Consider the following 12,474-nt stretch of genomic DNA (forward strand, 5'->3'; position numbering starts at 1 on the left):
CAAATATTCCTTGTTCCCATTTCTAGTCCAAAGAAACCACTAGTCTACTTTCTGTCTTTATATATTTACCTATTTTGGACATTTCATAAGAATGGAATCATTTGGATTCATATGTAGAAAAATCATACAGTGTGTACTTTATGTCTGGCTTCTTTCATGTAGAATAATTTTTGGAGGTTCATTCATGTTGTAGCATGTATAATAAATACTTTAGTTTTTTTATTGCTGAATAGTTCTCCATTATATGAATAGATCATTTTTGCTTATTCCTTCCATTCTATTGTCTTCTGACTTCCATTATGTCCACTGGGATGTCAGCTGCTAGTATTATTGTTATTCTTCTAATGCAGTCTGTCCTTTACCTCTGGCTGCTTTTAATATTATTTTTTCTTTGTCTTAGGTTTTCAACATTTTTACAGTGATGTGCATTTGTGTGGTTTTCTTTGTGTTCCTCTCCTTAGGATTTTTACCGCTTTTCACATTGTGGTTTGCTGGTATTGGTCAGTTTTGGGAAATTCTCACCCAATCTCTCTTCTGATCCATCCTCTCTTTCCACTCTTACTGAGACAGCTACTTACATACGATTTTTTCCTTTCAGGTGTCTCCTGTCTGTTATACTCCTTTTTTGGCTTGTATTGATTATCTATTGCTGCTAGCAAATTACTCTGAAACTTAGCAGCCTTGAAACAACAAACATTTGTCACCTCACAGTTCCTGTGGGTCAGGAGCCCAGGAGCAAGTAGTTAGCAGGTTCTGGCTCAGATCTCCTTTGAGGTGGTTGGAAATGGCAACACACTCCAATATACTTACCTGGAAAATCCCATGGACAGAGGAGCCTGGTGGGCTACAGTCCACGAGGTCGCAAAGAGTAGGACACGACTGAGCATCGGAGCATGAGCATGTAGTCAAGTCTCCAGCCGGGGCTGCGGTCTCTAAAGGCTCACCTGGGGGAGAGCCACTTTCATGTTCACTCCTGTTGTTGTTGGCTGGCCTCAGTTGCTCATGATGCCTCCCGCCAGGGTGCTGGTGTGACCTTGTCATATGGCAGCTAGTATCCCCCACAGCGAGTGATCAGAGAGAGATGACCAGATGGAAACCATGTTCACTTTGTCACCTAATCTTGGAAGTGTCATTTTATCACTTTTGCTATATTCTGTTTACTAAAGTTAGTCACTAGGTCCAGCTCACAGTAAAGGGGAGAATATTAGCACAAGTAACAAAAGGAAAAATAAACAAGTAGAACTACATAAAAATAAAGTTTCTGCACAGCAAAAGAAATGATCAACAAAATGCAAAGGCAACCTGCTGAATGGGAGAAAGTATTTGCAGACACATATATGATAAGGGGTTAGTATCTAAAATATTTAAATTCATACTATTCAATAGCAAAAAAATCCAATTTTTAATTAGGCAGAGGGCCTGAATAGACTTTTTTCCAAAGAAAATATTCAGATGGCCAAAAGATATATGAAAATGTGTTCAGCATCACTAATCATTCAGTTCAGTTCAGTTCAGTCGCTCAGTTGTGTCCTACTCTGCGAGCCCATGAATCGCAGCACGCCAGGCTTCCCTGTCCATCACCAACTCCCGGAGTTTACTCAAACTCATGTCCATCGAGTCGGTGATGCCATCCAGCCATCTCATCCTCTGTCGTCCCCTTCTCCTCCTGCCCCCAATCCCTCCCAGCATCAGGGTCTTTTCCAATGAGTCAACTCTTTGCATGAGGTGGCCAAAGTATGGGAGTTTCAGCTTCAGCATCAGTCCTTCCAGTGAACACCCAGGACTGATCTCCTTTAACATGGACTGGTTGGATCTCCTTGCAGTCCAAGGGACTCTCAAGAGTCTTCTCCAACACCACAGTTCAAAAGCATTAATTTTTAGGGAAATGCAAATCACATTGAACCACAGTAAGCTATCACTTCACACCCATTGAAATGGTAGAGAGACAGGAGATGACAAGTGTTGGCAAGAATCTGGAGAAAAGAGAACCCTTGTATTCTGTTGGTGAGAATGTAAATTGATATACAACCACTATAAAAAGCAATATTGAAATTTCATCAAAAAAATTAAAAATAGAACTATCATATGATCTGGTTCCACTTTACGGGTATATATATAAAGAAAGTGGACTCACTGCCTCAAAGAGATATCTGTCCCAGCATGTTTGTTTCAGCATTATGAAATAATGCTGAAGTTGTGCAAACAACCTAAGTGTCCATCAGCAGGTGAATGGATAAAGAAGATGTGATTGATACACACACACACACACACACACACACACACACTGTTTGTCCATAAAAATTTTTTTTAAAAGAGGAATCATGCCATTTGCAACAACATGGATGGGCCTTGAGGGGATTATGCTCAATGAAATGTCAGACACAGCACTGTGTGATCTCACTTATATGTGGAATATAAAAAAAAAATTCACAGAAACAACAGATTTGTGGTTGCCAGAGGTTGTAGGGAGGCTTCCTTGATAGTTTAGTTGGTAAAGAATCTGCCTGCAATGCAGGAGACCCCAGTTTGATTCCTGGGTGGGGAAGATCTGCTGGAGAAGGGATAGACTACCCACTCCAGTATTCTTGGGCTTCCCTTGTGGCTCCGCTGGTATAGAATTCCCCTACAATGTGGGAGACCTGGGTTCCATCCCTGGGTTGGGAAGATTGCCTGGAGAAGGGAAAGGCTACCCACTCCAGTATTCTGGCCTGGAGAATTCCATGGACTGTATAGTCTATGCGGTCGAAAAGAGTGAATACAACTGAGCAACTTTCACTTTCACTTTCTTCAGAGGTTGGAGGCAGGAGTGTGGTAATTGGGTGAAGGTGATCAAAAGTTCTAACCTGCCAATCACATGGTTTTGGTTCCCCTGGCAACCAGACTCCATCTTGTGGTGCTTTCCAAAGTCACCACGACAAAGGACACTCTTACGGCTCTCTTCACTTAGAGATTTGCAGGAGTTTTAGGAGCTCTGTTCCGGAACCAGGACAAAGAACAAATCTATATTTCTTATAAATAACAATAATCACAGAGGGAAATAATAAAAACTATTTCCTCATGATTTGGTTATATTTTACTATCAGTGTTATTGAGGTTATTTTTACGTCTACTTACAATGTGTGATGGAAGCATTATGTTGACAATTTGAGATCAATACTGGTGAGAGTGTTTACAACATGAAATTGGTAAACACTATAAATTGGAGTTTATTTCTTTGCTGACTGTCTATATTTAGAAAGTAATGACTTGTCAGGGAATGTTTGACGGGAGGATTCCTACGTGCTGTCTCTCATGAGTCCTTTGTCCCTCTTCAAGCGGAACAGCACGCTGCTCCCAGGGACTAATACCTATCAATAAATTTCAATTTGAAAGTGCAAAATACAAACTTCCACCGATTTTCAAATAGCCTTTCTAGAATATTTTGGAGAAATTTCATTCCATTATCCATCTAGCAAGTTATGGAATTTTTTCAAAAATACTGAATTTATTATTTCCCACATTGTCAGCTCACAGCCTATACCACAAGCTGAAATTTTTTATATAGATGGAACTAAAAATGCCAAAGCCTCATTCTGGTCTCTCAAAGAATATAAAGTCTTTTATACTAAGTTCCATTCTGCTCAACAAAATGAATTATATGCTCTTATTCAAGCTATTTCCCTACACCTTACCCCATTAATATAGTTTCTGATTCTTTATATTCAGTTTTTGTATTAAGTAATATAGAAACCTCTATTATAAATTCCAATCAACCTATTATTCAACAACTTTTTTCAGAATTACAATCCATTATTAGAAGCCGCACTTCTCCCATTTATATTACACATATTCGGGCGCATTCTTCCCTTCCTGGTCCTATGACTTATGGTAATGAACAGGCTGATAAACTTGTTTCTTTTGCTACTCGGGAAGAACAACATGCTTTGTTGCACAACAATGCTGGTTCCCTACACCAACTATGGAAAATCCCATACCGCCAGGCTAAAGAAATTATTAATAATTGCTCTACTTGTAAACCCCTACATCTTCGACCCATTGCACAAGGTGCTAATCCTCGGGGATTACAACCTAATGAACTATGGCAAATGGATGTAACTCATTGTCCTGAACTTTCTCCATCTTCCTTCCTACATGTCTGTATCGACACCAATTCTTCTTTTATATGGGCCACACCTCTTCACGGTGAAGCTACACATCACGTTATAACTCACTTACTAGCCTGCTTTGCTATAATGGGAACTCCTAGCTCTATTAAAACAGACAATGGCCCTGCCTACACTTCAAGATATCTCAAACAATTTTTACAATCCTTTTCTATCAAACATATTACCAGCATTCCTTATAATCCACAAGCACAAGGCATAGTGGAACGAGCACATCACACACTAAAATTACAAATAAAGAAATTAAAAAGAGGAAAATACATTGCTGTCTTCCTCATCTAAAACAGATTTTACTAAATTCCAACATAAGATATTTTCTAAACCTACAACTATTGTTAATATGGCTTTATTTGTTTTAAATTTTTTAAACTTACCACAAGGAGATATCTTGACTAGAGCAGAAAAACATTTCGAAGAATTGAAAGATTCTTCTTCTCCTCTGCCCATTTGGTACCAAGACGGGTTAAATAAACAATGGAAACCTGGGAAATTAATTTTACAGGGAAAGGGGTATGCTTGTATTTCCCCAGATGGATCCAACAAGCTCACATGGCTTCCTCTTCGGAAGATCCAAGCCAGGGCAGCCCCCAGCCTTCAAGATAAAGAAGAAACAGCAAAAACCCCAGGAAGAAGAAATTCCAATACGGGCCATGACAGCTCTAAAAATCTCTAGAAAGCGCCACTCTCGGCGGCATCAACCTTATGATCTCCCCTCATGGGGACAAATAAAAACACTCACTAATCAAGCTGAAAATCTGGTTTCTCAACAGGGAATGCCTCGGAATCCTGAAAATGTTTTCTTTGCTTTGCTTGCTTTGCTTGCTTGCGCCTCCCCCGCTCAAGCTGAATCAATAAATCACACTTACTGGGCTTACATACCTAACCCCTCTTTACTTCAGGTAGTAGACTGGACGGAGAGAGGACCAATCGTATTAACTAATGACTCCACACATATGCCTTCTCCCTGGAGCTTTAAAGGGCCCTCACACCCTGAAGAAGAAGGGAAACTAATTAATATCTCTTTAGGTTATGAAGTCCTTCCTTTATGTATGGGCCCAGCAGAACTATGTATGACAAACTTGGGCTTTCGTCCTGTCTCCAGAAGAGGATTTTCGGACACTACTTGGATTATTTACTGCCCTTTCTTTGTCAGTGAACCATGTTTATACTACTGAAACTTTAGGGAAAGAACAAAGAACAACATGCCAAGCGTTTACTAATAAGAACTTTAAAAATATTCCTGTTCAATGGGACAAATGTCAGGCTAAATCAGGGAAATTAATATTTTTAGCCAATCATACGATTGTTGATTGGGGACCCCACGGTATGTGGTTATCTAACTGCTCAGATGATATTAACAGTACTGTATGTGATTACATTACCCAAGTGGCATGGAAGGTTACCAATACTACAATGGAGCATCACCATGACAGAGGACTTCTTGGATGGCATGACAGTGGAATGGCCCCCCCTCGTCCTCGAATCATCCTCGATAAACAGACTGGGCCTGAACAATGGGATATCTGGAAGCTTGCTGCAAGCACTGAGGAACTTGGGACTTGGACTGGACATTTCACAAGGACCAATCATAGCCATAGCAATTATTTCTTTCGCTATAATCAATCATATTTTATACAAGCCTGTGTTCCATTTCCTTTTGTTATAGCTATAGGAAACTTAAAATTCAATAAGACTATACGTTCTGTAACTTGCATAAATTGCAGATTATATACTTGTCTTAACTCCTCTATTTCCTTAAGATATGATTCTCTTTTAATTCTTTGATCTCGACGTAGTCTATGGTTACCAATAAATCTCCAACGGCCCTGGGAAGAAGGTCCCATGGCTGGACTTGCTTCCCGGTTGCTTACTAAATTGCTCCAGCGATCTAAATGATTCATTGGATGGCTGATTTTTAGTATTTTGGGATTAATAGCCATTTGCACCACTGCTGCTGTCACTGGTGTTGCTTTACAAACCTCTATTCAGACACATAATTTTATTCAAAATTGGACTAAAGATGCCTATACTATATGGGCCACTCAGACTCAGATAGATGAGGAAATTCAAGAAGAAATACAGGAACTGAAAACAGCCATTGAATGGGTTGGAGATCAATTAACAGATGTACAAAAACAGGTGATGCTAAAATGTGACTGGAATTCTACTCAATTTTGTGTTACTCCTGTTCGTTTTAATAATAGTGCCTACAACTGGGAACAAATCAAGTTTCATTTACAAAACATACATGATAATGCCTCTCTGAATGTACAATTATTACAAAAAGAAATATTTGAAGCCTTTTCTAATAATCTGCCCTCTTCCATTGATATGGAAACTTTAGCTAAACAATTAGCTGATCAATTATCTGGGCTAGACCCACGTGGATGGTTTCAAAGTCTTACTCATAGCATTGGATCTGGAACCATAATTTTGGTGATTGTCTTAACAATAATATTTGTTGTCTCCCGTTGCCTTCATGCAAAGATTGTCAAAACTAAACAAACTTTGATAGTCAGAACTCTTCTTACAAATATTATAAATAAATAAGGGGGAATTGTCAAGGAATGTTTGACGGGAGGATTCCTACGTGCTGTCTCTCATGAGTCCTTTGTCCCTCTTCAAGCAGAGCAGCACGCTGCTCCCAGGGACTGAGGTCATTGTGTGAGGCAAGCATGAGTCTCCTTTAGTAAACATTCTCCTTAGGACAAAACAGCTTAGTCTCCTTCCCCTTTCTTGAGATAGGGATTGTCTCCTGACCTTGTGACTAACATTAGCCCTTGTTTCCTTGGTAACGTTTGCTGTACATTTGGTTTTCTGATCTCTATCATTCCCGAAAGAAGTTTCTTGTACTGCAGCCTATATATACTCATAGAAAAATCATTAAAGCACCTTTGCTTCATCAGAGCTTGGGTCCCCGGGTCTTTTTTGTCTCACTCTCTCTCTTTCTCTCTCTCTCTCTCCTTTTCTGGCTGACTCTCTGGAGCGTGGAGACCTGTCGTGCTCACTTTTCTGCCCGGGCTTTTAAGACCCCCTCGAGAGGGCGCCTGGTGCCTTCGTGAGCGATGCAAGTCCTGTATCTAGGACTTTATTGGTCCTCTGCGTAAACCAAGGGACATCAGCCTCTTTCTCTGTTTCACTTTCTTATCGTCGACTCCGTACCACCAGGTTCCGGTCCATTAAAGGACCCCGACAATGACTGATAAAATGTTAATAGTGTGAATTAAGCTTCAAAGTATGTCCTATCTGAAGCAATTTCATTAACAATAGAATTTGAGGAAATACTCTTCGATATTTTTAAAATGTGTTATTTAGTCCAATAAAAATGTCACCTCATGGGTGGATGAGTAAAGTTTTGACATGACACCTTTGCTGTTTCAGTTTTGTCTTAATCATTAATGCTAATTAAAACATCAACCAGTGTTCTTGTCCAGACTACGCTTAGAGAGCCACACACCACTGCCGCCTCCTCACTGCCACATACGGGCACTCTCCTGTGAGTGGGCCAGACCCTCTGGCCCCAGTGCAGCCTTCAGACAGCTGTAGCCTGGCCAAGAGCTGGACTGCATCCGCAGGAGAGACCTTGAGGCAGAACCACTCAGCTGAGCCACCCCCAAATTCCCAACCCACTGGAACTGTGTGAGATTGTAAATGCTTACTGTTGTTTTAAGATGCTAAGTTTTGGGATAATCTGTGTCACGGCAATAAATAACAGTTAATTTACTGTCCTTTGCAGAACTGTACTGGAGGGAAAATGAACCAGTTTATTGAATTATTTTCTTGTGACAAATTCCCAGCAATGGAATAACTGGCTCAAAGACTATGAGTAAAAGTATGTTTTTTGACCTCATACTTTGCTGAATTTTACCCTGAGCAGGGGTTCGGCAAACTTTTCTAAAGGGTCAGATAGTATATACTTCAGGCTGTGTAGGCTTGGTCGCATAATCGAGGGTATTGTGTCATTGTTATTCAGTTACTGAGTCGTGTGTGACTCTTTGCAGCCCCATGAACTGCAGCACGCCAGGCTTCCCTGTCCTTCACTATCTCCCGGAGTTTGCTCAAACTCATGTCCATTGAGTTGGTGATGCCATCCAGCCATTTCATCCTCTGCTGCCCACTTCTCCTTTTGCCTTCAGTCTTTCCCAGCATCAGGGTCTTTTCCAGTGAGTCAGCTCTTTGCATCAGGTGGCCAAAGTATTATAGGTTTGGTAAATATTTTAGGCTGTGTAGGACTGGTCACGTAACAAGGGTATTATGCAGACACTTAATTAACCATGTAGACACTTAATTAACAGTTTACAAGTGTGAAATCCTTTCTGAGCTTGTGCCATACCAAAACAAACCTTGGGCTGGATTTGGATCTCTGGCCATAGTTTACAAACCCCAGACCTGGAGGGTCAGAAGTGCCGCATTTTATAATTTATAGTTTTGCTCATAAAGTACATATTAAGTGATATTATATTTTTGTTTTAATTTGTGTGTGGGATCTTTTAAGGAAAATAATGAAATCTATTCAAGCTAGTGTTGCCTCAGTTATTTGGAGAAGCCATTGGTCAGTTAATTCAGTTGTTAGTTCCTTTTTAAGCCCTTTCTAGCCAGTATACACTTGCCAACAGTATGTAATCATGGTGTGCCTTTTTTTCTCCTTATTGTTTGTGTCCTAACTTATTTTTTTCATATCTTAACATGACTTTCATTCTTTAAATCCAAAAAAAAATGGAATGTGTTGTGATTTTGAGAATTCTCATTTCTGTGTTTTTGGTTTGGTTTAGGGTTAATAAACTGATGGATTCCAACATAGACTTGCAGATCATAAAGCTTCCTTCCTTCCATTCTCATCCACTCGTGAGCAGAGTTCCTGTCAACAGGATTAGACGTCTTCATTCAAGGATTTTCTCAATACCATCCGGCCTACCCATCCATCCTAACACTGGGGTGAGCAGATACATCAAATGCAAGAAGCAGGTTTCTGTTCCATTCCTGGAATCATGATATTATTCTGTCAAGACATGAATGTCAACCTTTAATAGGGGCTTAAGAAAAACTGTGCAGATTTTAGACATAAAAGATTGGCTCTGCTGGATTTCAGGAATACCGTGCTCCAGTTGAAAGTCAGAATGCTGGTGTTTTTCTGACCAGGAAAGGAAGTATCAGAAAAGCTCATAGAAAGGGCGTGGCCATTTCTTTCACCAGGAAAAAGAGTAAAAGCAGTAAGTCGAGCTTCCCTGGTGGCTCCGTGGTGAAGAGCCCATCTGCCAGCACAGGAGAACAGGTTCAATCCCTGACCTGGGAAGATCCCCACATGCTGTGGAGAGACTAAGTCTGAGCACCCCGACTACTGAGCCTGCGCTCTAGAGCTCAGAGGCCACAACTACTGAAGCTCAAGTGCCCTAGAGCCCATGCCTGGCAACAAGGGAGGCCACTGCAGTGGGAAACCAGTGTACCACAGCTGGAGAAGGGCCCCAGCTCTCCTCAACTGGAGAATGGGCCACACAGCAGCAAAGACCCAGCACAGCCAAAAATAAATAGATAAGCATTAAAAAAAAAAAAAAAAGAAATCAGGAGAGTTAGCTTTTTAAAAAAGCATTAAATCTACTGTCCAAAAAGCATATTTAACCTTTCTTTTTAGTCTTTCACTATGAAACAAATCATGCATGGTACCACCTGAAGTTAAAAATTCTTAAGATTTTTTTTTATGTGGACCATTTTTTAAATTCTTTACTGAATTTGCTTCTGTTTTCTATTTTGGTATTTTAGACACGAGGCATGTGGGATCTTAGCTCCCTCACCAGGGTTTGAACCTGCACTCCTTGCATTGGAAGGTGAAGTTTTAATCACTGGACCACCAGGGAAATCCTTAATTTAAAAAAAAATTCTTATGAAATATATGGACAACCTGTATTTCATGCAGATTTTAATGCTTAAAAAAGAACGTTGATATACATTTTATATAGTCATCTTGATTTAGCTATCTATATGGTTTACTACAAAATAATGAGGTTGGTTTTCATGGATTGCATGCATGCATGCTCAATCACTTAGTCGTGTCCAACTCTTTTGTGACCTCTTGGACTGGAGCCCACCAGGCTTCTCTGTCCATGGAATTTCCCAGTGAAAGTGGGTTACTGAAGTGGGTTGCCATTTCCTCCTCCAGGGGGTCTTCCTGACCCAGAGATCAAACCTGTGTCTCCTGCATTAGCAGGCAGGTTCTTTTCCACTGAGCCACCAGGGAGCCCTTTCATGGGTTAGTGAAGATGACTGACTGTTTCATAGTCTTAAATCACCTGTTCAAGGGGAAGCTGCCATCCACAGAGCCCCCAGTCTTGGAGGTTATCTAGACCCAGTGCCTGTCCTACACAGGAGGCTCTTCTCCAACCCCAGGAAGGATCTATCCAGCCTCTATTTGGCCAAGCTTTGCTTTTAGAAACAACTCCAAAACCTTCCCAGGAAGTATTTCTCAGAGCACCACCTCCGGCAGGGTGATAGTGATGCCTTTTGGTGAATGCTTGAGAGGAAGGAGCCTCAAATCCAAATGTGGGAGACATGGTGGGTGCTTCGAAGAGGTTTTCTGGGGTGTTTTGGTATTTGGTATTTGGGAAACCTGAGGCTTGAAGGCCCCAGCCCACCCAGCTAGCGCAGCGCCAGTGAAAGAGAAGCTGATGGGAGCCTGTGGCGCTGACCTCCACAGCCGCCACCTCTGGGCCCAAGGCTGGATCTTGGGATCTCAGTGCACATGACTGCATGCTTTGATTTTCACTGTTGAAGCCCAGGGACCTCGCAATGCGTGGCCTGCATCCTTACACAGGTGCATCTGTGGTACGCATTACTAGAAGTGGAATCTCTAGCTTAAAGACTGTGTGGCTGTCAAGAAATCAAAGAGGACACAAATAGATGGAGAAATATACTGTGTTCATGGATTGGAAAAATCAATATTGTGAAAATGACTATACTACCCAAAACAATCTATAGATTCAATGCAATCCCTATCAAGCTACCAACGGTATTTTTCACAGAACTAGAACAAATAATTTCACAGTTTGTGTGGAAATACAAAAAACCTCAAATAGCCAAAGCAATCTTGAGAAAGAAGAATGGAACTGGAGGAAGCAACCTACCTGACTTCAGGCTCTGCTACAAAGCCACAGTCACCAAGACAGTATGGTACTGGCACAAAGACAGAAATACAGATCAATGGAACAGAATAGAAAGCCCAGAGATAAATCCATGAACCTATGGATACCTTATCTTCGACAAAGGAGGCAAGGATATACAATGGAAAAAAGACAACCTCTTTAACAAGTGGTGCTGGGAAAGCTGGTCAACCACTTGTAAAAGAATGAAACTAGAACACTTTCTAACACCATACACAAAAATAAACTCAAAATGGATTAAAGATCTAAATGTAAGACCAGAAACTATAAAACTTCTAGAGGAGAACATAGGCAAAACACTCTCCAACATAAATCACAGCAGGATCCTCTGTGACCCACCTCCCAGAATATTGGAAATAAAAGCAAAAATAAGAAATGGGACCTAATTAAACTTAAAAGCTTCTGCACAACAAAGGAAACTATAAGCAAGGTGAAAAGACAGCCCTCAGATTGGGAGAAAATAATAGCAAACGAAGCAACTGACAAAGAATTAATCTAAAAAATATACAAGCAACTCCTGCAGCTCAATTCCAGAAAAATAAATGACCCAATCAAAAAATGGGCCAAAGAACTAAACAGACATTTCTCCAAAGAAGACATACAGATGGCTAACAAACAGATGAAAAGATGTTCAACATCACTCACTTTCAGAGAAATGCAAATCAAAACCACAAAGAGGTACTATTACATGCCAGTCAGAATGGCTGCTATCCAAAAGTCTACAAGCAGTAAATGCTGGAGAGGGTGTGCAGAAAAGGGAATCCTCTAACACTGTTGGTGGGAATGCAAACTAGTACAGTCGCTATGGAGAACAGTGTGGAGATCTCTTAAAAAACTGGAAATAGAACTGCCATATAACCCAGCAATCCCACTTCTGGGCATACACACCAAGGAAACCAGATCTGAAAGAGACACGTGTATCCCAATGTTCATCGCAGCACTGTTTATAATTGCCAGGACATGGAAGCAACCTAGATGCCCATCAGCAAATGAATGGATAAAGAAGCTGTGGTAAATATACACAATGGAATATTACTCAGTCATTAAAAAGAATTCATTTGAATCAGTTCTAATGAGATGGATGAAACTGGAGCCCATTATACAGAGTGAAGTAAGCCAGAAAGATAAAGACCAATACAGTATAGTAACGCATATATATG

General features: G+C 40.6%; 1 protein-coding gene across 1 annotated transcript in view; it reads left to right on the forward strand.

The window, feature by feature from the left end:
• LOC133063989 (ATP-binding cassette sub-family A member 17-like) overlaps positions 1–12,474 on the forward strand; it is an 86,606-nt gene that overhangs the window by 48,464 nt on the left and 25,668 nt on the right. Inside the window, exon 17 of the mRNA XM_061153930.1 lies at positions 8,936–9,098. Coding sequence (XP_061009913.1) covers positions 8,936–9,098 — 163 coding nt within the window. The remainder of the gene's footprint in view (positions 1–8,935; positions 9,099–12,474) is intronic.

Source organism: Dama dama, chromosome 10 (genome assembly GCF_033118175.1).
Source record: "Dama dama isolate Ldn47 chromosome 10, ASM3311817v1, whole genome shotgun sequence".
NCBI classification, from domain to species: domain Eukaryota; kingdom Metazoa; phylum Chordata; class Mammalia; order Artiodactyla; family Cervidae; genus Dama; species Dama dama.